The 21,275-nt window shown below is 56.0% G+C and overlaps 3 protein-coding genes across 3 annotated transcripts; 2 read left to right on the top strand and 1 right to left on the bottom strand.

The window, feature by feature from the left end:
* Positions 1 to 3,109: 3,109 nt before the first annotated feature.
* Positions 3,110 to 9,496, top strand: LOC309889165 (butyrophilin subfamily 1 member A1-like). Its single transcript, XM_082781914.1, has 16 exons — positions 3,110 to 3,573; positions 4,203 to 4,484; positions 4,614 to 4,718; positions 5,044 to 5,064; positions 5,587 to 5,607; positions 5,723 to 5,743; positions 5,841 to 5,861; positions 5,971 to 5,991; positions 6,214 to 6,234; positions 6,750 to 6,770; positions 6,879 to 6,899; positions 7,329 to 7,349; positions 7,860 to 7,880; positions 7,988 to 8,008; positions 8,166 to 8,198; positions 8,376 to 9,496. Exons 1-16 carry the CDS (start codon positions 3,408 to 3,410, stop codon positions 8,912 to 8,914), a joined length of 1,356 nt encoding a protein of 451 aa, XP_082638040.1. The 5' UTR covers positions 3,110 to 3,407; the 3' UTR covers positions 8,915 to 9,496.
* A 1,088-nt stretch (positions 9,497 to 10,584) lies between these two features.
* LOC309889250 (HLA class II histocompatibility antigen, DM beta chain-like) lies at positions 10,585 to 15,652 on the bottom strand (the record flags this gene model as incomplete). The annotated part of the gene is made up of 5 exons (XM_082782011.1): positions 10,585 to 10,595; positions 10,678 to 10,713; positions 10,790 to 10,909; positions 10,992 to 11,275; positions 15,630 to 15,652. 5 exons carry the CDS (start codon positions 15,650 to 15,652, stop codon positions 10,585 to 10,587), a joined length of 474 nt encoding a protein of 157 aa, XP_082638137.1.
* A 17-nt stretch (positions 15,653 to 15,669) lies between these two features.
* On the top strand, positions 15,670 to 17,373 carry LOC309889249 (butyrophilin subfamily 3 member A2-like; the record flags this gene model as incomplete). Its single annotated transcript, XM_082782010.1, has 4 exons — positions 15,670 to 16,007; positions 16,639 to 16,911; positions 17,041 to 17,145; positions 17,300 to 17,373. Exons 1-4 carry the CDS (start codon positions 15,704 to 15,706, stop codon positions 17,371 to 17,373), a joined length of 756 nt encoding a protein of 251 aa, XP_082638136.1. The 5' UTR covers positions 15,670 to 15,703.
* Positions 17,374 to 21,275: the final 3,902 nt, after the last annotated feature.

Here is a 21,275-nt window from a genome sequence, read left to right as displayed (position 1 = left end):
ATGCCTTCTTCACCTCTGTCTTCAATGCTGATGATGAGCTTCAGGACTCTGGGTGCCCTGAGCTGTAGGACCATGATGGTGGGAATAACAAACTTCCAACCGACCCTGAACGTGTGCAGGATTTTCTGCTCCACCTGGATCCATACAAGTCCATTGGTCCGGATGGGATCCATCCCAGGGTGCTTAAAGAGCTGGCTGATGTCATCGCGGGACCTCTCTCAATTATTTTTCAATGATCTTGGGAATCTGGAGAGGTCTCAGTAGACTGGAAGCTGGCAAATGCTGTCCCAGTTTTCAAGAAGGGTAAGAAAGAACACCCTAGCAATTACAGGCCTGTCAGTCTCATGTCAGTGCCTGGTAAAATTATGGAGAAGATGATTCTTGAAGTTATTGAGGTGCACCTGGGGGACAATACAGTCATTGGTCCCAGCCAACATGGGTTCATGAGGGGTAGGTCCTGCCTAACAAATTTGATTTCCTTTTATGATAAGATCACCCATCTAGTTGACCAAGGGAAACCAGCTGATGTGATCTTTTTGGACTTCAGCAAGGCTTTTGACACAGTTTCCCATAGGATCCTACTGGACAAACTGTCCAGCATACAACTGAACAAAAACATCATACAATGGGTGAGCCATTGGTTGACAGGCAGAGCTCAAAGGGTTGTGGTTAATGGGGCCACATCAGGCTGGTGGATGGTCACTAGTGGGGTCCCTCAAGGCTCCATTTTAGGGCCAGTCCTCTTCAATGTCTTTATAAATGCTTTGGCTGTAGGACTGGAAGGTGTTTGGAGCAAATTTGCTGACAACACCAAACTTGGAGTTGTTGACTAGGATGAGTGTGGAAAGACCTTGCAGAGAGATCTGGACAGATTGGAGAGCTGGACAATCACCAACCACATGAAGTTTAACAAAGGCTAGTGCTGGGTCCTGCACCTGGGATGGGGCAACCCTGGGTATACATATAGACTGGATGACGAGACTCTGGATAGCAACCCTGCAGAGAGGGATCTGGGGGTTTTGGTTGACAGCAAGCTGAACATGAGCCAGCAGTGTGCCCTGGCAGCCAGGAGGGCCAACCATATCCTGGGGTGCTGATAACATGCTGATGTTTTAATTGTTGCAGAGCAGTGCTTACACCAAGCCAAGGACGTTTCAGCTTCTCGCTCTGTCCTGCCAGAGAGCAGGCTAGGGGTGCAGCAGGAGCTGGGAGGGGACAGACCCAGGACGGCTGACCCGAGCTGGCCAAAGGGGTATTCCATACCATCTGATGTCATGCTAAACAATATATAGGGGTGGCTAGCAGGGGCTGGGGGGGGAGCAGACTGCTCAGGGTTAGGCTGGACATTGGTCAGTGGGTGGTGAACATTGTGCATCATTTGTTTCGTACACACTGTTAGTAGTAGTACTATTATTATTATTGTTGTTGTTATTATTATTTTCCTGTCTTAATAAACTGCCTTTATCTCAATCCACAGGCTTCACTTCACGGTTCTCTCCGTGATCCCAGAGAAGGAGGGTGGAGAGTGAGGGAACAGCTGTGTGGTGTTTAGCTGCCAGCTGGGTTAAACCACAACATCTCCAAAAAGGCGGACCTCTTCCAAATGCTCATTTCCATACTCCCCTCCCTATAGCTCCTCCACATTGCGTCTGTGGAATGTAGCCTGGTGGTCGTGGGCAGGGGTCTTTCAGGATGAAGGCAAAGAGGAAGAGGAGGTCAAACTTTTTACCTTTCTGGACTTTGACCTTCTGTTGGACAGTATTGAGGAGTTTTTTGCTCATCTTTGCCTTGCTTCCTGCCAACAAGTTGTTCGTCCTTCCCTGACGACTTGTTTGTCCTTCCCTCATCCGTTGCCCTTGAGCGATATCTTCCTTTTTACATCTGCTTCTCATTAGTTTCTAATCTCCATCCCTGACAATTAGGATATTTTTTAGTTTCTCATCTACATCCCCTATAATCAGGATATTTTACCATATATGTAGCTAAATGTTAATTCAGATCAGTTTAAGCATCTTCCGCATCTCAGTGGCAGGCACGCAGAACTCCCCAGACACTTGTCCCCACTGCTCCAGGGCCAGAGCTCCTCCTAGACCATTATTGCAGCCAGGATGTAGGAAAAGGCTTGGGAAGTTGGGCGTAGCCCTGTGCTTCCTGCAGCATGGCTGGGTGCTGTGAGGGACCTCGCTCTTTTGGTGGGGTTCCCTTGGAGAAGAACACCTGCGGGGGCCGTCTGCCCCCTGGGAAACCTCTCTCTCAGATGGGGCTCCCCTGGGGCTGTGGCTGCCCCAGCCTCAATGGCCATGCCAGGGGCCTCCTGACTTCCCTCATCACTCTGCTCCTCCTCCAGCTGGGCTCAGGTAGGATCCTGCGGGGCTGCTGGGGGCTCTCCCCCCTGTGCATGCAGACTTGCTGCAGCGGGACAGGGGAGCGGCTGTGGGAAAGGGGGGACCCGAGCCTACAGCTCGCCCGCGCTGAGTTTCACTTTCACTTTTGTTCTTTCAGACAACACAGGCACTGCCTTGCCTGCCCTTTCTGTGTCTCCTTCCCCCACCCGAATTCAGCACAGAGGGCTCCCACTCCCAGCACACCTCCTTCTCCTGCACGTTCTCTCTCTCTCCCTCTCCTGTTTCCTCGGTGGTTTCCCATGGCACCCAGGGGACACAGCACGCACCAACTCACACACCAACTCACGCCCTTTGTCACTCACTGCCCCTAAATTTACAATGGCAAAATCTTACCTCCTCCCCGTGCCCTTCTCTATTGCCCAGTGTGAGAAACATCTCAAATAATTTTCCTCAGACAGAATCTTCTCTGAAGCTATTTTATTTGTGATTGCAATGGCGGGGATCCTGTCAATCAGGAGAGCAAAATCCTAACCTTTTATTCCCTATTACCTGACACCTGATCACCTCCCCTTTTTCCTCATTGGCTGAGTACTACAGGTTCACAAGCTACTCGACACTCCTCTATACCGTATATGTAAATTTTTTTTTTCAACCCTTTAATTTCTCCTTTCTTATGTTTTGAGAACTTGTGATCTTTGCTTTCCTGTTCTCACACTGCTCATCTTGTTTTCCTCAAGCTTCTACCTTATTCTGGAACAGTGAGGCCTTCTACGGTCCACTTATCTACTTAGCATTTCTCGTTATTATGACTACAAAATTACCTTGGAATACAGAAAAATAATTCTCTGCTGCAAAAACACAACATTGTTTCTCACACCAGCCCAGCTCAGAGTGGTGGGACCAGGACACCCTCTCACTGCCACCGTGGGGAAGGATGTCGTGCTGCCCTGCCACTTGTCCCCTCAACGCAATGCTCGCAGCTTGGAGGTCAGGTGGATCCGGGACAATAACTCTGAGACAGTGCACCACTACCGCAATGGAGAGGACCTGTACGGGGAGCAGATGGAGGCATATGCCGGGAGGACAGAGTTGCTCAGAGATGGTCTCTCTGCTGGAAGGCTGGAATTGCGAATCACGGGGCTGAGACCCTCTGATGATGGCCAGTATGTCTGCACTGTGAGAGATGCTCATGCTTATGATGAAGCCATTGTGGAGCTGGAGGTGTCAGGTTAGTGGCTGGGGTGGTGCTTCCAGAGCAGAGTTTACGTGCCCTTTGAATGTTTCAGCTGTTTCACAGCATGAGGCATGCCCATGGATGTGGAGGTAATGTTTGGGGAGAGAGCTCCCTGGAGAGTTTTGTCAGTTTTCACTGGTGTCCTTGAAGACAAGAATCATAATATTGTGAGGGCACTGGGCACAGGCTGCTGAGCAGCACCTTCAGCTGTGTCAGCAATGGGACCAAACAGCACACAGGGAGAACTGCAGAGTCCTCTGAGCAGATGGGCGCCTGGTTTACTTTTGCTTTCTGTGCTGGGGGAGACCTGAGAATTTGTCAGGAAGTATTGGGGCTTCTTGAACAAGCATGGCATGGTGCAGAGATGCTGCCTGGAGGAGCTGGATCTCTGCACCTGGGTTTTATGGACAATATGGGGTCACTGACATTGTGCAGCCCTTCTTTCTGTTTCTAGCAGCAGCCAGGTTGGATTGGGGTGAGGGTGGGTGCACGGAGGACCTGGAACAAGAGGCGCTGGTGCTGTAGCTGTGCTAAGCTCTGTCTGTCTTGGGAGCAGACGGGGTCTTTGCCTTCGAACTCAATCCCTCCCCAAGTCAAGTCCCAGCCATGCGCTCTTCCCCCAGCCACAGGCGTTGACCCCCACCTCTCCCTGGGGGGCTACGAGGCCGGAGGCGTCCGGGTGCTGTGTCGATCGGCCGGCTGGTACCCGCTGCCGCAAATGCTCTGGAGGGATGCTCGCGGGCAGCACCTGCCCTCGGACCCCCCGACACATTCCCAGGACCAGGAGGGGCTCTTTGAAATCGAAGGCGCTGTCATCGTGACCGGGAGTGTGGAGGGGCCCTTGTCCTGCATGGTCAGGAGCAGCCGCCTCCAGCAGGAGAGGAAATTTTCCCTGCACATCGCAGGTACAAATGGCACAGCCAGGGTGAGGTGTTCCTGGCCCCTGCACTTGTCCCGACCCAGGAGAAGTCTGGGTCTTGCTCTTCCATCCATGGGCATGGAAACACAGCCCTTTTCCTGGTGCCTTTTCTCAGCTGCCTTCTTCCACAACGCCCAGCCCTGGATGGTGGCTCTGGCTCTGGTCCTCGTGCTTTTGGCTGTGTCCATTGGCCTCGGAGTTTATCTCTATCGAAAGCAAGGTAAGCTGGCAGCGCAGGGATGGAGCGGAGGGAGGTGTTCTGCAGGGACCCCCCTGGGTCTGGAGCGGGGCTGAGCCCTGGAACAGGGAGGTGCATAGGAGGAGGAAGGGAATGTTCTCCTGGGGATGCCAAAGGCCTTAGGATCTTCTTGGGCCTCTGCCTTGGGCAAGGAAGGCAGGGGAGAAGGCAAGGGGCATTGGGTGGGAGGCCAGGGAGCATGGCTGCAGCATGGGGCTGGTGGCAAGGCGCAGCCCCCCTCCACATGTTCCCACCCAGCAACCAAGCTGCTTTGCTCACCACCTGTTCCTGCACCTTTGCTTTTCAGCGGCTCGGATACAAGAGCTGGGTGAGTCCTTGCAGTCCCTGGGGAAGTGGTGTCTGTGCGGGAGGGCCTGGTCTGGGTGGGCTCTGGGGGCTTGTGTGCTGGTGGCTCGGGGGTGCTGGAGGAGCAGCTGGAGCCTGGGGTGGGAGTGGGGAGTGCTGGGGCTGGGGCTGCCCTGGGCACGGGACACGGCCGGGATGGCTGAAAGGAACAGGGATCAAGGTGGAAATGGGGAGCGAGCTGCGGGGCTGCCCCACTCTGTACTGATGCTTCTGGGACAGGGACGTCCTCCACCCATGTGCAATCACTTCCCATTGTCTTTTGGTGGCATGGTGCAGAGAGCTGCACAAGTGTCTGTCCTTACTGCTCCACGTGCAAAAGCCTTGCTCAAAGCTGGGTCTTGCTCCCTGTTAGACTGGTCCCTCCCAGTCTGGGTGGAAGTTGGTCATTTCCCACTTTAAACCCTTCGTGGTCTTCCAATGGGATCAGCCCTGAGATGAAAAGCTGTAACCTCTGATCACTCATGCTTTTGTTTTCCTTTTCCAGTGAACAGAGACGCAAGGCTGGGTAAGTCTCCTTCCCCAAAGAGAAAGCATTTGGTGTCTTCCCAGAGGAGTAGCCTTGGGATAAGAAGCTGCCCCTATGAACGTGCATTACTTTTGTCTTTCTTTTTCTTTTACAGAGGAACTACCTGCAGAGATCGGTGAGTGTCCATCCCCAAACCCAAAGAATTTGGGGTCCGGACATGGGATGATCATTTTTCCCTCTGATCATGGATTCCTTATGCTTTTCTTTCCCAGGGGAAAAAGATGCAAGACTGGGTGAGTCTCCCACCTAATCGGAAGGAATCGACGTCCTTTGCTTTGCAGCAGCCATTTGACGAGAATCTCTCCTTCCTCCTCATGCACTGCTTTTCTCTTTCTTTTCCAGCGGAACTGGCTGCCAAAGTGGGTGAGTGTCCCTGAGCTTGGGCACGGTGCAGAGAGCTGCACAAGTGTCTGTCCTTACGGTTCCACCTAGAAGACCATTAAGCAAAGCTGGGCCACAATGACTATTTTCTTGGTCTCACCTCGGAACAAGGCAGTATTTTGCCAGTCATGGGATGTGTTCACGATCTACCATGGGCTGAGCAACACTCCCCTCTGATCATGTATTACTTTCTTTCCTTTTCAGAGGAACAAGCTGCAGAGCTGGGTGAGTGTCCCCATGCTTGGACCCCAGGGCAGCACCAAGGCAATGTGCAGGGGAGGGTGGGCAGCTGGGACAGAGCAGCCCAGGCCTGGCCCCTCACCCTGACAGGGGAGTGGGGAGTGCTGGGGCTGGGGCTAACCTGGGCACGGGACACAGCTGGGATGTCTGAAAAGAACGGGGATCAAGGTGGGGACGGGGAGCGAGCTGAGGGGCTGCCCCACTCCGCACTGACACTTCTGGACAGGGACGTCCTCCACCCGCCTCCATTCACTTCCCCTTGTGTTTTGGTGGCACGGTGCAGAGAGCTGCACAAGTGTCTGTCCTTACTGCTCCACGTGCTCAAGCCTTGCTCAAAGCTGGGTCTTGCTCCCTGTTAGTCTGGTCCCTCCCAGTCCGAGAGCAAGACTGTCTGTGCCCATTCACCAGGGCAAAGAACTTTGGGGTCTAGCCATGGAATTAGTCATGGAATTTGAAGCACTCCTCTCTGATCATGCATTGCTTTTGCTTTCCTTTTCCAGTGAGAAAAGATGCAAGTATGGGTAAGACTACCTTAATAAACCCAAAGACTTGGCACCTTTCCATGGCAGCAGCCATGGGCTGAGCAGCTCCCCCTCTCATCATGCCTTGCTTTTCTCTTCCTTTTCCAGAGGAACAAGCTGAAGAGCTGAGTGAGTGTCACAGAGCTTGGACTCTGACATCTCCAAGACGAGGTTCAGAGGAGGGTGGGCAGCTGGGACAGAGCAGCCCAGGGCTGGCCCCTCACCCTGCCCACACCCACCACTCTGCACCCACGTGTGAGCTGCGGGGCTGCCCCGCTCTGCACTGACACTTCTGGGAGTGGGACGTCCTCCACCCATCCCCATTCACTTCCACTTGTGTTTTGGTGGCACAGTGCTGAGAGCTGCACAAGTATCTGTCCTTAATGCTCCACGTGCACGAGCCTTGCTCAAAGCTGGTTCTGGCTGACTGTTAGTCAGGTCTCTCACAATCTGGGTGCAACTTGGTCATTTCCCACTCATGAGATGTATTCAAAGTCTAGCCATGGGCTGAGAAGCTCTTCCTTCTGGTCACACATTGATTTTCTTTTTTCTTTTCAGAGAAACAAGCTGCAGAGCTGGGTGAGTGTCCCTGTTCTTGAGCCCCAAGGCAACACCAAGGTGATGTGGAGGGGAGGGTGGGCAGCTGGGACAGAGCAGCCCAGGGCTGGACCCTCACAGGGGAGTGGGGAGTGCTGGGGTTGGGGCTGCCCTGGGCACGGGATACGGCCAGGATGGCTGAAAGGAACGGGGATCAAGGTGGGGATGGGGAGCGAGCTGTGGGTCTTCCCTGCTCTGCAGTGACACTTCTGGGACAGGGATGTCCTCCACCCGTCCCCATTCAGTTCCACATTTGTTTTGGTGGCACGGTGCAGAGAGCTGCACAAGTGTCTGTCCTTAATGCTCCACATGTTCAAGCCTTGCTCAAAGCTGGGTCTTGCTCCCTGTTAGTCTGGTCCCTCCCAGTCCGAGAGAAAGACTGTCTGTGCCCATTCACCAGGGCAAAGAACTTTGGGGTCTAGCCATGGAATTAGTCATGGAATTTGAAGCACTCCTCTCTGATCATGCATTGCTTTTGCTTTCCTTTTCCAGTGAGAAAAGATGCAAGGATGGGTAAGACTACCTTAATAAACCCAAAGACTTGGCACCTTTCCATGGCAGCAGCCATGGACTGAGCAACTCCCCTCACATCATGCCTTGCTTTTCTCTTCCTTTTCTAGCGGAACAAGCTGCAGAGCTGGGTGAGTGTCCCCGTGCTTGGGCTGTATGACATCTCCAAGGCTATGTGCAGGGAAGGGTGGGCAGCTGGGACAGAGCAGCCCAGGGCTGGCCCCTCACCCTGCCCACACCCACTGGGCACCAGCCATGGCTGTGACCAGCTCTCCCCTCTCCTTCCAGCATGGAGAAGGTGTCTGATGCCTCATAATAGAGGTAGGTGTGCATTGGGTTGCCCTGTGCGGTGCTTCTCCTGCCCTTGCTGGGGCATGGTCAGGAGCCAAGAGGTGCCCCATCTCCTGCCCCGTGGGGCAGCTCCTGGCCTCGAGCTGGGGAAAGCCTGCCCAGGGCTGAGCTCTGCCCCTGACAACCTGGCTCCTTCTGTCCCTGCAGTGAAGGTGACCCTGGATCCACACACGGCTCATCCCGTGCTTGTTGTGTCTCAGGACAACAGCAGTGTGAGATGGGAAGACATACCACCTCAGGTTCCTGACACACCAGAGAGATTTGACGATAGTTGCTGTGTGCTGGGCCGTGAGGAGTTCAGAGAGGGGACGCACTGCTGGTTGGTGGAGGTGGAGGGGGATCAGCTAAAGTATTCTTGGTGGGCTGTGGGGGTGTCCAGGGCTTCTGTGGAGAGGAAGGGAAAGATCAACATGAGCCCTACAGCAGGGATCTGGGCTGTGGAGTACTATTATGAACATTTCAAGTCTCTCACATCTCCTCCCACTGACTTGCCCCTGTCCCCTGCCCCCACAAGAATCTGGGTCTGTCTGGACTGTAACCAGCAGCAGGTGTCTTTTATCAATGCTGACAATGGGGTCGAGATCTTCACTTTCACAGCAGTCTCCCTCAATGGGGAGAGCATCCGCCCCTGGTTCATGATGAAGAAACGGGGAGTTCAGCTGTGCCTGAGGGACAGCACCCTGTAAACCCTGTCCCCAGCCCTGGGGACCTCCTGCCCTTCTCCAGATATTCCTTGAACACCTCTTGTTGGTCATGCAGGAACAACACAGGAATGAGGGGCAGTGGGGACAGGGGCTGCCCTGTGTTCCTCCCTGCTGCTGGAGGAGGGCTGGGATGCTGCAAGCAGGGGCCAGGCCCCTTGCAGCCTCTGGGCTCTGCCCTGCACGCGGCTCCTCTGCTGGGGCACAAGCCCTGCTGGCACCCACGGCTCTCACCCTGCCTCTGAGCCCCAGCGGGCAGCACAGGGGCTGCAGCAGCTCTCCACACTCCTCTCCCCTCTGCTTGCACTGCTTGCAGACCCCAAGGCAAGGGACGTGGTCACCATATTCTGATGGCCATTGCAGGCTACCTTTGCCTCCTAGGTTGGGGTTGATCCTTGCTCTGTGCCTGGTGCTGAGCATGAGCAGCCTGTGGGGGCTCTTTGTTCCCTCCTCTGGAGCACATCAAGGCACAGCAGCAGCAGGACTGTGGCAAATAAAGCTTTGCACAGGAAGATGGAGTCTGGCAGTGGCATTTCTTGGGTGCTTTGTGTGCTGAGGCTTTGCTGCCTGGGAAGGCGTCTGGCAGCAGACCTGTCCTTGGTGTTGGTCCTGGGAGTCAGAGCCAGGAGCAATTTAAATTCCAGCTGCTCCCATTTCCCCAGCTGGAGCCTCGGACCCCCTTGTCCCATCTGGGTCATTGTGCTGCCCAGGGGGGCACCCAAAGGGTTTGCAGCCTCCCGTCACACAGGCTCTGCAGAGGCTGTCCCCACACTGGGGCATCTCTTGGAAGTCCTTCAAGCAGAGGGAGCAGGTCTCCTCAGCCTAAAGCCCAAGATCACAGAATGACAGAATAGCCCAAGTTGGTAGGGACCCAACGGGACCATCGAGTCCATCTCAAGACTCCACAGTGGCCAACCCAAAAATCAGACCCTCTCTCAAACAGCCTTCTGCAAACACTGCTTCAGCTGCAGCAGGCTCAGGGACATGGCTACGTCCCTTGGGAGCCTGTTCCAGCGTCTGAGCACCCTCTCAGGAAATAAATAGTTTCTGAACAGCTGGCCTGAGCCTCCCCTGAAGCAGCTCCATGCCATTTTCTCTGGCTCTGTCTCTGGCCCCAGAGAGCAGAGACCAGCGCCTGCCCCTCCGCTCCCCTCATCAGGAAGCCGTGGGCCACCATGAGGCCTCCCCTGTGTCTCCTCTGCTCTGGTCTCAACAAGCCAAGCACCTTCAGCCGCTCCTCACATGCCTTGCCCTGCAGAGCCTTCGCCATCCTCGTAGCCCTCCCTTGGAGGCTCTTGCACAGTTTCACGCCCTTCGTCTGCTGCGGTGCCCACAGCTGCACGCAGTGCTCGAGGTGAGGCCGCAGCAGGCTGAGTAGAGCGGGACGATCCCTTCCCTCGGCCGGCCAGCAGTGCTGTGCCTGAGGCACCCCAGGGCACGCTTGGCCGTTTGGGGTCCCATGCCATGGCCCCCACACACCCGCTCCTCTTGGTGAGACACCGTAGGAGTGTGTGAGCCTCTGCCCTGTGCCCAGAACTCTGCAGAGACCCCTAGCGGGGCTTGTGGAGCATCTTTATTGTCAGCACCACATCATTGGGTCTGAGATGGGGCCAACCAGGAGCCACCGGTGCCAGGAGGTGTCTGTCTGGGGGTCCTCAGATGCTGCCTGGGGAAGGGGTGGACACACAGGGGGAGAGATGGGATGATTCATCCCTTGCCGATGGGGACGGGGATGGGGACAGCGTTACCTGCGGGGTAGTTGTCTCCAGGGAGGGGAGTGTAACCTGTGAGGGGAAGAAGAGGAGTGAGCAGAGTCCTTGTCACCCTTGACCACCGCCCCGGCTCTCCGCGGCCACTCACCCGGGGCGGGAGGCCTGGCCCTGAAGCAGTAGATGCCGGCGAGAAATAAGCCAAGTCCCAGCACCATCAGCACGGTGGCCACCGCCACCAGTATGGTCACCTCCGGCATCAGTCCGGGACCTGTGGGGACACGGCCGGGTGAGTGGCAGCAAGGAGCCAAGACCGCCGGCCTCCAGCTGCGGTCCTGCGCCTCTCCACTCACTCCAGTCCTCCAGGAGAGGCTCCTGCAGGCTGACGTGCTGCACCGAGCACGTGTAGGTGTCGCCTGCCACCGGGGCCACCAGCAGGGACACCTGCGTCTGGTAGCTCCAGTTGCCATTGGGGATGGTGGTTATGGGGATGTAGTCGTCGGGCTGCAGGATGTTCCCATTGTGCAGCCAGATGACGGTCACCTCGGGGGGGTAGAAGCCCCAGATGTGGCAGCTGAGGCAGAGGGGCACACGGGCGTTCCCCGTCAGGTGGCCAAAAAGGCCAACAGCATCCTGGCTTGCATAAGAAACCGTGTTACCAGCAGGGCTAGGGAGGTGATCGTCCCCCTGTACTCGGCTCTGGTGAGGCCGCACCTCGAGTACTGTGTTCAGTTTTGGGCCCCTCGCTACAAGAAGGACATCGAGGTGCTTGAGCAGGTCCAGAGAAGGGCAACGAAGCTGGTGAGGGGCCTGGAGAACAAGTCCTACGAGGAGCGGCTGAGGGAGCTGGGCTTGTTCAGCCTGGAGAAAAGGAGGCTCAGGGGTGACCTTATTGCTCTTTACAGATACCTTAAAGGAGTCTGTAGAGAGGTGGGGGTTGGCCTGTTCTCCCACGTGCCTGGTGACAGGGCAAGGGGGAATGGGCTTAAGTTGCACCAGGGGAGTTTTAGGCTGGATGTTAGGAAGAACTTCTTTACCGAAAGGGTTGTGAGGCATTGGAACAGGCTGCCCAGGGAAGTGGTGGAGTCATCATCCCTGGAAGTCTTTAAAAGATGTTTAGATGTGGAGCTTAGGGATATGGTTTAGTGGGGACTGTTAGCGTTAGGTCAGAGGTTGGACTCGATGATCTTGAGGTCTCTTCCAACCTAGAAATTCTGTGATTCTGTGTGATTCTGTCTCTGCGGGGATGATGCGGACTTGGGGCTGTGCTGGAGCAGGGGTGGGGATGGGGTCAGTGGTGGGCGAGCCCATTTCCCTGCCCTGTGCAACGTCCCCACGCAATGTTCCGTGCAACACTCCCATGCAACACTCCCGTGCAAAGCTCTAGGCATTGTCCCATGCGTTGTCTCATGCGACATCCTCATGCGATGCCCTGTGCAATTCCCCCGTGCCACACCCTGCAAGAGGCATTGCTCTGTGCAACATCCCCTTGCAAAGGGCAATGCAATGCACTGTGCAGTGCTGCGTGCAACATCCCCCTGTCACGTCGTCACGCAGTGTGCTCTGCAACAGCCCCATGCAATGCCCGGTGCAACATCTCCTTGCAACATGCTCTACAACACCCCTGTACAACATCCCCATGCAATGCCCGGTGCAAAATCTTGCTGAGGCAATCAACTCCAGGGCAGACTCTTTCTGCAGTGGAGCAGGGGATCCCACAGGCAGGGCTATGTTTTTCTGGCATCGGGTCCACTTTAGGGAGCCACCAGTACCCAGCAGCCCTCACCACGGAGGCTGACGAGGTGTTGGCAGAACCAGCAGGGCCCCCTCCTCGGCCTTTCAAAAGTTGCCCCCGGGGATCACAACGACCAGGAACACAGCGACCGGGGTGGGCAAACAGGGCATGGTGGATCAGAAGGGAGTGGCAGGTAATTCGTGCAGGCAGGGCAAGCAGGGAGGGCAGAGTGTTCCCCCCCCCCACGCCCATACAAACAACTCCTCTAACTGTGGTCTATCTCTAGCTAGGCTCCAATGGTCTCCACCAGGCACAGTGCTCTCTCTAGCAAGTCTGTGCACACCCAGACTGACCGCCCGCTCAAAAATGCACCAGTTCAGGTCTCTGGATGCAGGGAGCGTCTGAGCCTCTTGCTGCCATCTGCAGGAGGCAGAGAGACTGTGTGTGCATGAGGTGAGAGCAGGTGGATGACCCGGTCCGCGTGGTGGCAGAACTCAAGGAGGAGGTGGAGAGGTTGAGGGCTATCAGGGAGTGTGAGCAGGAGATAGAGTGGTGGGGAACTCCGTGCGGGGCCTGAAGGAGAGCAACAGGAGTGAGACACCCCAAATGGGGGTGGACCCCCTCCCCTGTCGCTGTCGGGCAGAGGCAGGAGACCTAGGAGTTGAGGAGGAATGGAGACAGGTCCCTGCTCGACATCGCAGGCGATGCCACCCCATACAAGCCCCACCTTCCCAGGTGCCCTTCCACAACAGGTTTGAGGCCCTGGAGCTTGAGGGACCGGGAGCTGAGGAAGAGGTAGAAAGTGTAGCCAGGAGGATGCCTAGGGTGAGGAAGTCGACTCCACGCCTCAGGACTGCTATCCTCTTTTGATAGTCCAGGCTGGCAGTGCTGACATTGAAGAGAGAAGCCTGAAGGCTATCAAACGGGACGTTAGGGGACTGGGGCGGTTAGTGGATGGAGCGGGAGTACAGGTGCAGCAGATCTCCACACCGCAGCCCATGGAGGAGCCCCCGGTGCAGGAGGTGGAAGGGACTTGGTGGAGGCTGCAGCCCATGGAGAGTCCCCACAGGAGCAGGCCCCAGGCCAGAGCCACAGCCCGTGGAGAGAAGCCCACACAGGATCAGGAGGTCTGGGGGAAGCTGTCATGCATGCACGACCCAGATTGCAACAGTTTGCTCCTGACAGATGTACCCCATACTACAGACCCACACTGGGGCAGTTGCTGGAGAGCTGCTGCCTGTGGGAAGCACATGTAGGATCAGTTTGGGAAGGACGGCATCCCTTGGGAGGAGTTGTGCACTCGGCTGAGGGTGGAGAGGCCTTGCAGGGAGATCTGGACAGATTGGAAAGCTGGGCAATCACCAGCTGCATGAAGTTTAACAGAGGCAAGTGCCAGGTACTGCACCTGGGATGGGGCAACCCTGGCTATACGTGGAGACTGGGGGATGAGATGCTGGAAAGCAGCCCTGCAGAGAGGGATCTGGGGGTGGTGGTTGACAGCAAGATGAACATGAGCCAGCAGTGTGCCCTGATAGCCAGGAGGGCCAACCATATCCTGGGGTGCATCGAGCACAGCATTGCTAGTCAGTCAAGGGTAGTGATTGCCCTGCTCTACTATACACTGTGCAGCCTCACCTCGAATACTGTGTGCAGTTCTGGGCACCAGAGTACAAGAAGGACATGAAACTATTGGAGAGTGTCCAGAGAAGGGCCACAGAGACGGTGAAGGGCCTAGAGGGGAAGATGTATGCCTTCAGCCAGTTCTCTTAGTACTCTGGGATGAATCCCATCAGGCCCTATAGTCTTGTATGCATTCATCTGGAGCAGCAAATCCCACACAAATTTGGGGTTGTTGGGACTTTATTGTTCCTGCAATCACTGTTCTCCAGCTCAGGGCACTTGGGGTCCCACAGCCCAGTGATGTTGAAGGCAAAGGCAAAGAAAGCAATAAACATCTCTGTGAATGACCCTGTCTGACCATCCCCATCAAGTAACAGACCAATGCTTTCTCTCATCCTACTTTTGCTGTTAAGATAGTTTAAGGAAAAAAAAAAAAAAAAAAAGCATTTTATTGCCCCTCACAGCACTGTCCAGATTCAACTCAAATTGAGCTTTGGCCATATGAATTTTGTCCCTACAAAAGCAAACAGTACCTCTGTAGTCCTTCCATATTGACTGACCTCGCCTCCAGCAAACAAGAAATTTCCTTATCCACCTAAGATCATGAAGAAGGTCCCTGCCCATCTGAGCAAACCTTATGCCACGGCTGCTTTACTGGAGCCAGGAGAGGCACTGGCACTTTGCCTTCAGCACCCTGGGCAAAGGGTGGCAGCTCTGGGCTCGGCACCCAGCTGTGCCCCATTCCCTGCAGCCTCCGATCCTGCTCAGCTCTTCACTGCCATCTCTCCACATTTTCCCATTGCTCACAGTTTGATTCCTCCTTGCATGCATGGAGATGAACGACCTTAGCCAGTGACTTTCCTCAGAGGTCTGGAGAGGCCCCTGCTGGGGACAAGCAAATCGTGCTTGCTAAAGGCAGTGGACTGGGCACCCAGCTGCAATGGGATGGTGATGCCAGCCCTGCAGAGCTCCCCAGACATTCCCCTAGGGGCAGAGCTGCTCCGGAGGGTTATTGCAGCCAGGAACTGGGCAAAGGTTGGGAAAGTTGGGCGTAGCCTTGTACTTTCTGCAGCTCTGCTGAGTGCTGAGAAGGAAATCTATCTTGGCTTGGAGAAAAACACCTGGGGGGCCTCCTGCCTCCTGGGGGACCTCTTTCTCAGATGGGGCTCCCCTGGGGCTGCGGCCACCCCAGCCTCACCGGCCATGCCAGGGGCCTCCTGACTTCCCTCGTCACTCTGCTTCTCCTCCGGCTGGGCTCAGGTAGGATCCTGCGGGGCTGCTGGGGGCTCTCCCCCCTGGGCCTGGCAGACGTGCTGCTGCAGGACACGGGAGGAGCTGTGGAGTAGTGGGTACCAGAGCCCATACCTCAGCCCCCATTGGTTTCCTTTCTTTTTGCTTCTTTCCCACAATACGGGTGCTACCTTGGCTGCCCTTTCTGGCTCTTCTTCTCCTGCCCAAATGCTGCAGAGAGGGCTCCCACTCCCAGCATACCTCCTTCTCCTGCACATCCTCCCTCTCCCTCTCCTGTTTCTCTGGTGGTTTCCCATGGGACACGGGGGATGCAGCACGCACCAACTTACGCACAGCTCGCCCTTTGTCACTCACTACCCCTACACTTACGATGGCAAAATCTCACCTCCTCTCTGTGCCCTTCTCCATTGCCCAGCCCAGCTCAGAGTGGAGGGACCAGGACACCCTGTCACTGCTACCATGGGGCAGGATGTCGTGCTGCCCTGCCACTTGTCCCCTCAACGCGATGCTCGCACCTTGGAGGTCAGGTGGATCCGGGATGAGTTCTCTGAGACAGTGCACCACTACCGCAATGGAGAGGACCTGTACGGGGAGCAGATGGGGGCATATGCCGGGAGGACAGAGTTGTCCAGAGATGGTCTCTCTGCTGGAATCCTGGACTTGCGAATCACGGGGCTGAGACCCTCTGATGATGGCCTGTACGTCTGCACTGTGAGAGATGGTCATGCTTATGCTGAAGCCATTGTGGAGCTGGAGGTGTCAGGTTAGTGGCTAGGGTGGTGGTTCCAGGGCAGAGTTTACGTGTCCTTTGAATGTTTCAGCTGTTTCACAACATGGAGCATGCCCATGGATGTGGAGGTAATATTTGGGGAGAGAGCTCCCTGGAGAGTTTTGTCAGTTTTCACTGGTGTCTTTGAAGAAAGTAATCATAATATTGTGAGGGCACTGGGCACAGGCTGCTGAGCAGCACCATCAGCTGTGTCAGCAATGGGACCAAACAGCACACAGGGGGAATCACAGAGTCCTCTGAGCAGCCGGACATCTGCTTTACTTTTGCTTTCTGTGCTGGGGGAGACCTGAGACTTCGTCAAGAAGTCTCATGGTCTTCTTGAACCAGCACGGCGTGGTGCAGAGACACTGCCTGGATGTGCTGAAGCTTGACACCTGGGTTTTCTGCATGATTTGGAGTCACTGGCTTTGTGCAGCCCTGCTATCTGGGTCCTGCACAAGCCAGGATACTTTAGGATGATGGTGGCTCCTTTGAGCACCCAGTGCAAAGAGTCCCATGGACCATGATTGCTCTGGGCTGTGTCTGGCATGGGAGCAGATGGGGTCTTTGCCTTGGAACTCAATCCCTCCCCAAGTCAAGCACCAGACACAAGCTCTTCCCCCAGCCACAGGCGCTGACCCCCACCTCTCCCTGGGGGGCTACGAGGCCGGAGGCGTCCGGGTGCTGTGTCGATCGGCCGGCTGGTACCCGCTGCCGCAGCTGCTGTGGAGGGATGCTCGTGGGCAGCACCTGCCCTCGGTCTCCCAGACACATTCCCAGGACCAGGAGGGGCTCTTTGAAATCGAAAGTGCCGTCATTGTGACCGGGAGCACGATGTCCTGTGTGGTCAGGAGCAGCCACCTCCAGCAGGAACAGGAATCATCCCTGCACATTGCAGGTACAAATGGCACAGCCAGGGTGAGGTGTTCCTGGCCCCTGCACTTGTCCCAACCCAGGAGAAGTCTGGGTCTTCCTTTTCTAATCCCAGGCATTGAAACACAGCCCTTTTCCTTTTGCCTTTTCTCAGCTCCCTTCTTCCACAACGCCCAGCCCTGGAAGGTGGCTCTGGCTCTGGTCCTCGTGCTTTTGGCTGTGTCCATTGGCCTCGGTGTTTATCTCTTTCGAAAGCAAGGTAAGCTGGCAGCGCAGGGATGGAGCAGATGGAGGTGTTCTGCAGGGACCCCCCTGGGTCTGCAGCAAGGGGCCTTGGGTGGGAGGCCAGGGAGCATGGCTGCAGCGTGGGGCTGGTGGCAAGGCGCAGCCCCCCTGCACATGTTCCCACCCAGCAACCAAGCTGCTCTGCTCACCACCTCTTCCTCCGCCTTTGCTTTTCAGCGGCACAGAGCCGAGAGCTGGGTGAGTCCTTGCAGTCCCTGCCCCCAGCCCCTGGGAACTGGTGGTGTCCCTGTGGGAGGGCCTGGTCTGGGTGGGCTCTGGGGGCTTGTGTGCTGGTGCTCAGGGGTCCTGGAGGAGCAGCTGGAGCCTGGGGTGGGAGTGGGGAGTGCTGGGGCTGGGGCTGCCCTGGGCACAGGTCACGGCCGGGATGGCTGAAAGGAACGGGGATCAAGGCGGGGACGGGGAGCGAGCTGCGGGGCTGCCCCACTCTGCACTGATGCTTCTGCGACAGGGACGTCCTCCACCCATCCCCATTCACTTCCCCTTGTGTTTTGGTGCCATGGTGCAGAGAGCTGCACAAGTGTCTGTCCTTAATGCTACAAGTCTTGCAAGAAGATAGGCCTCAGTCTTTGTTAGTCTGGTTACTACAAGTCTGGGAGGAACTTGGTCTGTGCACATGCTCAAGAGCAAAAATAATTGGGGTCTACCCATGGAATTAGCAATGTGGTGAAAGTCTCTCCACTCTGACCATTCATTCCTTTTGCTTTTCTATATCAGCCAAAAAGGATGCAAAGCTGGGTAAGTCTCCTTCCCCAAGGAGAATTCATTTGGTGTCTTTCCATGGGCATATTCCCCTCTGACCGTACATTGCTTTTCTCTTTCTTTTCCAGTGCAACAAGCTGCAGAGATAGGTGAGTGTCCATCCATGAACTGAAAGAATTTGTGGTATAGACATGGGATGAGAAGTTTTTCCCTCTGATCATGTATTCCTTATGCTTTTCCAGAAGAAAAAGCTGAAAGACTGGGTGAGTCTCTCTTTCCCTGCCACCTCCCCCAAGGACTGAAGGAACTCGGGTCATTTCTTTGTAGCAGCCACGTGATAAGAACCCGATTCCTCTCATCAATGCATTGCTCTTATTTTCCTTTTCAGAGGAACAAGCTGCAGAGCTGGGTGAGTGCCCCTGTCCTTGAGCCCCAGGGCAACACGAAGGCGATGTGCAGGGAAGGGTGGGCAGCTGGGACAGAGCAGCCCAGGGCTGGACCCTCACAGGGGAGCGGGGAGTGCTGGGGCTGGGGCTGCCCTGGGCATGGGACACGGCCGGGATGGCTGAAAAGAACAGGGATCAACGTGGGGACTGGGAGCGAGCTGCGGGGCTGCCCCGCTCTGCACTGATGCTTCTGGACAGGGACGTCCTCCACCCATCCCCATTCACTTCCACTTGCCTTTTCACGGCACATTGCAGAGAGCTGCACAAGTGTCTGTCCTTACTGCTCCATGTGCACAAGCCTTGCTCAAAGCTGGGTCTTGCTCCCTTTTAGCCTGGTCCCTCCCAGTCTGAGAGCAAGACTGTCTGTGCTCATTCACCAGGGCAAAGAGTTTTGGGGTCTAGCCATGGAATTAGTCATGGAATTAGAAGCAATCCTCTCTGATCATGCATTGCTTTTGCTTTCATTTTCCAGTGAGAAAAGATGCAAGGATGGGTAAGACTATCTTAATAAACCCAAAGACTTGGCACCTTTCCATGGCAGCAGCCATGGGCTGAGCAGCTCCCCCTCTCATCATGCCTTGCTTTTCTCTTCCTTTTCCAGCGGAACAAGCTGCAGAGCTGGGTGAGTGTCACAGAGCTTGGACTCTGACATCTCCAAGACGAGGTTCAGAGGAGGGTGGGCAGCTGGGACAGAGCAGCCCAGGGCTGACCCCTCACAGGGGAGCAGGGAGTGCTGGGGCTAGGGCTGCCCTGGGCACGGGACACGGCTGGGATGGCTGAAAGGAACGGGGATCAAGGTGGGGACGGGGAGCGAGCTGCGGGGCTGCCCTGCTCTGCACTGATGCTTCTGGGACAGGAACGGAACATCCTCCAACAATCCTTTCTTCATGTGGGTAATGTCTACGGTGCCACTGAGATATAAGATGCTCAAGTGTCTGTTTTTACAGTTACACTAAGAGCATTGTTCATAGCTGGACCACTATGTTTTTGGCCCCACCTTGGAACAAGGCTCTATTATCCCAGTCATGGGATGTGTTCAGGGTCTAACATGGGCTTAGCAACTCTCCCCTCTGATCATGCATTACTTTCACTTTCCTTTTCAGAGAAACAAGCTGCAGAGCTGGGTGAGTGTCCTGGTGCTTCGACCCATGGCTATGCCAGGGCAATGTAAGGGGAGGGTGGGCAGCTGGGACAGAGCAGCCCAGGGCTGGCCCCTCACCCTGCCCACACCCACTGGGCACCAGCCATGGGCTGTGAACAGCTCTCCCCTCTCCTTCCAGCATGGAGAAGGTCTCTCATGCCTCATAATAGAGGTAGGTGTGCATTGGGTTGCCCTGTGCGGTGTTTCTCCTGCCCTTGCTTGGGCATCTTCAGGAGCCAAGAGGTGCCCCATCTCCTGCCCCGTGGGGCACCTCCTGGCCCTGAGCTGGGGAAAGCCTGCCCAGGGCTGAGCTCTGCCCCTGATGGCCTGGCTCCTTCTGTCCCTGCAGTGAAGGTGACCCTGGATCCACACACGGCTTATCCTGATCTTGTTGTGTCTCAGGACAAGAGCAGTGTGAGACGGGAAAGTGAATGGCAGCAGGTGCCTGACACACCAAAGAGATTTAACTATTGGTGGTGCGTGCTGGGCCGTGAGGAGTTCAGAGAGGGGAGGAACTGCTGGTTGGTGGAGGTGGAAGGAAAGCGGCTAAAGAATTCAGGATGGGCTGTGGGGGTGGCCAGGGCATCTGTGGAGAAGAAGAAATGGATCCGCATGAGCCCTGAAGAAGGGATCTGGGCTGTGGAGTACTATAAGGGAAAGCTGGAGTCTCTCACATCTCCTCGCACTCCCTTGTCCCTGTCCCCTGTCCCCACAAGGATCTGGGTCTGTCTGGACTGTACCCAGCAGCAGGTGTCTTTCATCAACGCTGACAATGGGGTTCAGATCTTCACTTTCACAGAAACCTCCTTCAATGGGGAGAGCATCCACCCCTGGTTCTGCCTAAGGACACAGGGAATTCAGCTGTGCCTGAGAGACAGCACCCCCCAGACACTGTCTCCAGCCCTGGGGAGCTCCTGCCCTCCTCCAGCCACTCCTGCATCACCTCTCCTTGGTCCTGCAGGAGCAGCACAGGAATGAGGGGCAGTGGGGCCAGGGGCTGCCCTGTGTTCCTCCCTGCTGCTGGAGGAGGGCTGGGATGCTGCAAGCAGGGGCCAGGCCCCTTGCAGCCCCTGGGCTCTGCCCTACACGCGACTCCTGTGCTGGGGCACAAGCCCTGCTGGCACCCACGGCTCTCACCCTGCCTCTGAGCCCCAGCGGGCAGCACAGGGGCTGCAGCAGCTCTCCACGCTCCTCTCCCCTCTGCTTGCACTGCTTGCAGACCCCAGGGCAAGGGATGTGGTCACTGTGTGCTGCCAGCCATTGCAGGCCACCTTTGCCTCCTAGGTTGGGGTTGATCCTTGCTGTGTGCCTGGTGCTGAGCATGAGCAGCCTGTGGGGGCTCTTTGTTCCCTCCTCTGGAGCACATCAAGGCCCAGCAGCAGCAGAACTGTGTCAAATAAAGTTTTGTACAGGAAGATGGAGTCTGGCAGTGGCATTTCTTGGTTGCTTTGTGTCCTGAGGCTTTGCTGCCTGGGAAGGCGTCTTGCAGCAGACCTCTCCTTGGTGTTGGTCCTGGGAGTCAGAGCCAGGAGGAACCAAAGCGCCAACTGCCCCTTTGTTCTCCATCTGTTCACTGGCACCCCCTTGTCCCAGCTGGGTCATTGCCCTGCCCTGAGCTAGACAGGGTAATGACCCAGCTGGGACAAGGGGATCATCAAGAGCTTCCATCCTCCCATCACACAGGCTCGGTTGAGGTTCTGCCTGCAGGGGGGGCATCACCAGCTTTTTGAAGTCCTCCAAGAAGAGGCAGCAGGTTGCGTCAACCTTAAAGCTGTCCGTCAGTTCCTTTCAAGCCAC

The sequence above is a fragment of the Aythya marila genome (assembly GCF_965140915.1).
Source record: "Aythya marila genome assembly, chromosome: 33".
In the NCBI taxonomy this organism is placed as follows: Eukaryota; Metazoa; Chordata; class Aves; order Anseriformes; family Anatidae; genus Aythya; species Aythya marila.
This window is presented reverse-complemented; position numbering and strand designations above follow the sequence as displayed.

Bases quoted from the DNA above. Each gene is read 5' to 3' on its own strand.
- LOC309889165 (XM_082781914.1), top strand. From the start codon at position 3,408: ATGGAGGCATATGCCGGGAGGACAGAGTTGCTCAGAGATGGTCTCTCT. The intron at 3,574-4,202 runs GTTAGTGGCTGG...CTCTTCCCCCAG, and splicing joins TGTGGAGCTGGAGGTGTCAG to CCACAGGCGTTGACCCCCAC. The intron at 5,744-5,840 runs GTGAGTGTCCAT...TTTCTTTCCCAG, and splicing joins GGAACTACCTGCAGAGATCG to GGGAAAAAGATGCAAGACTG.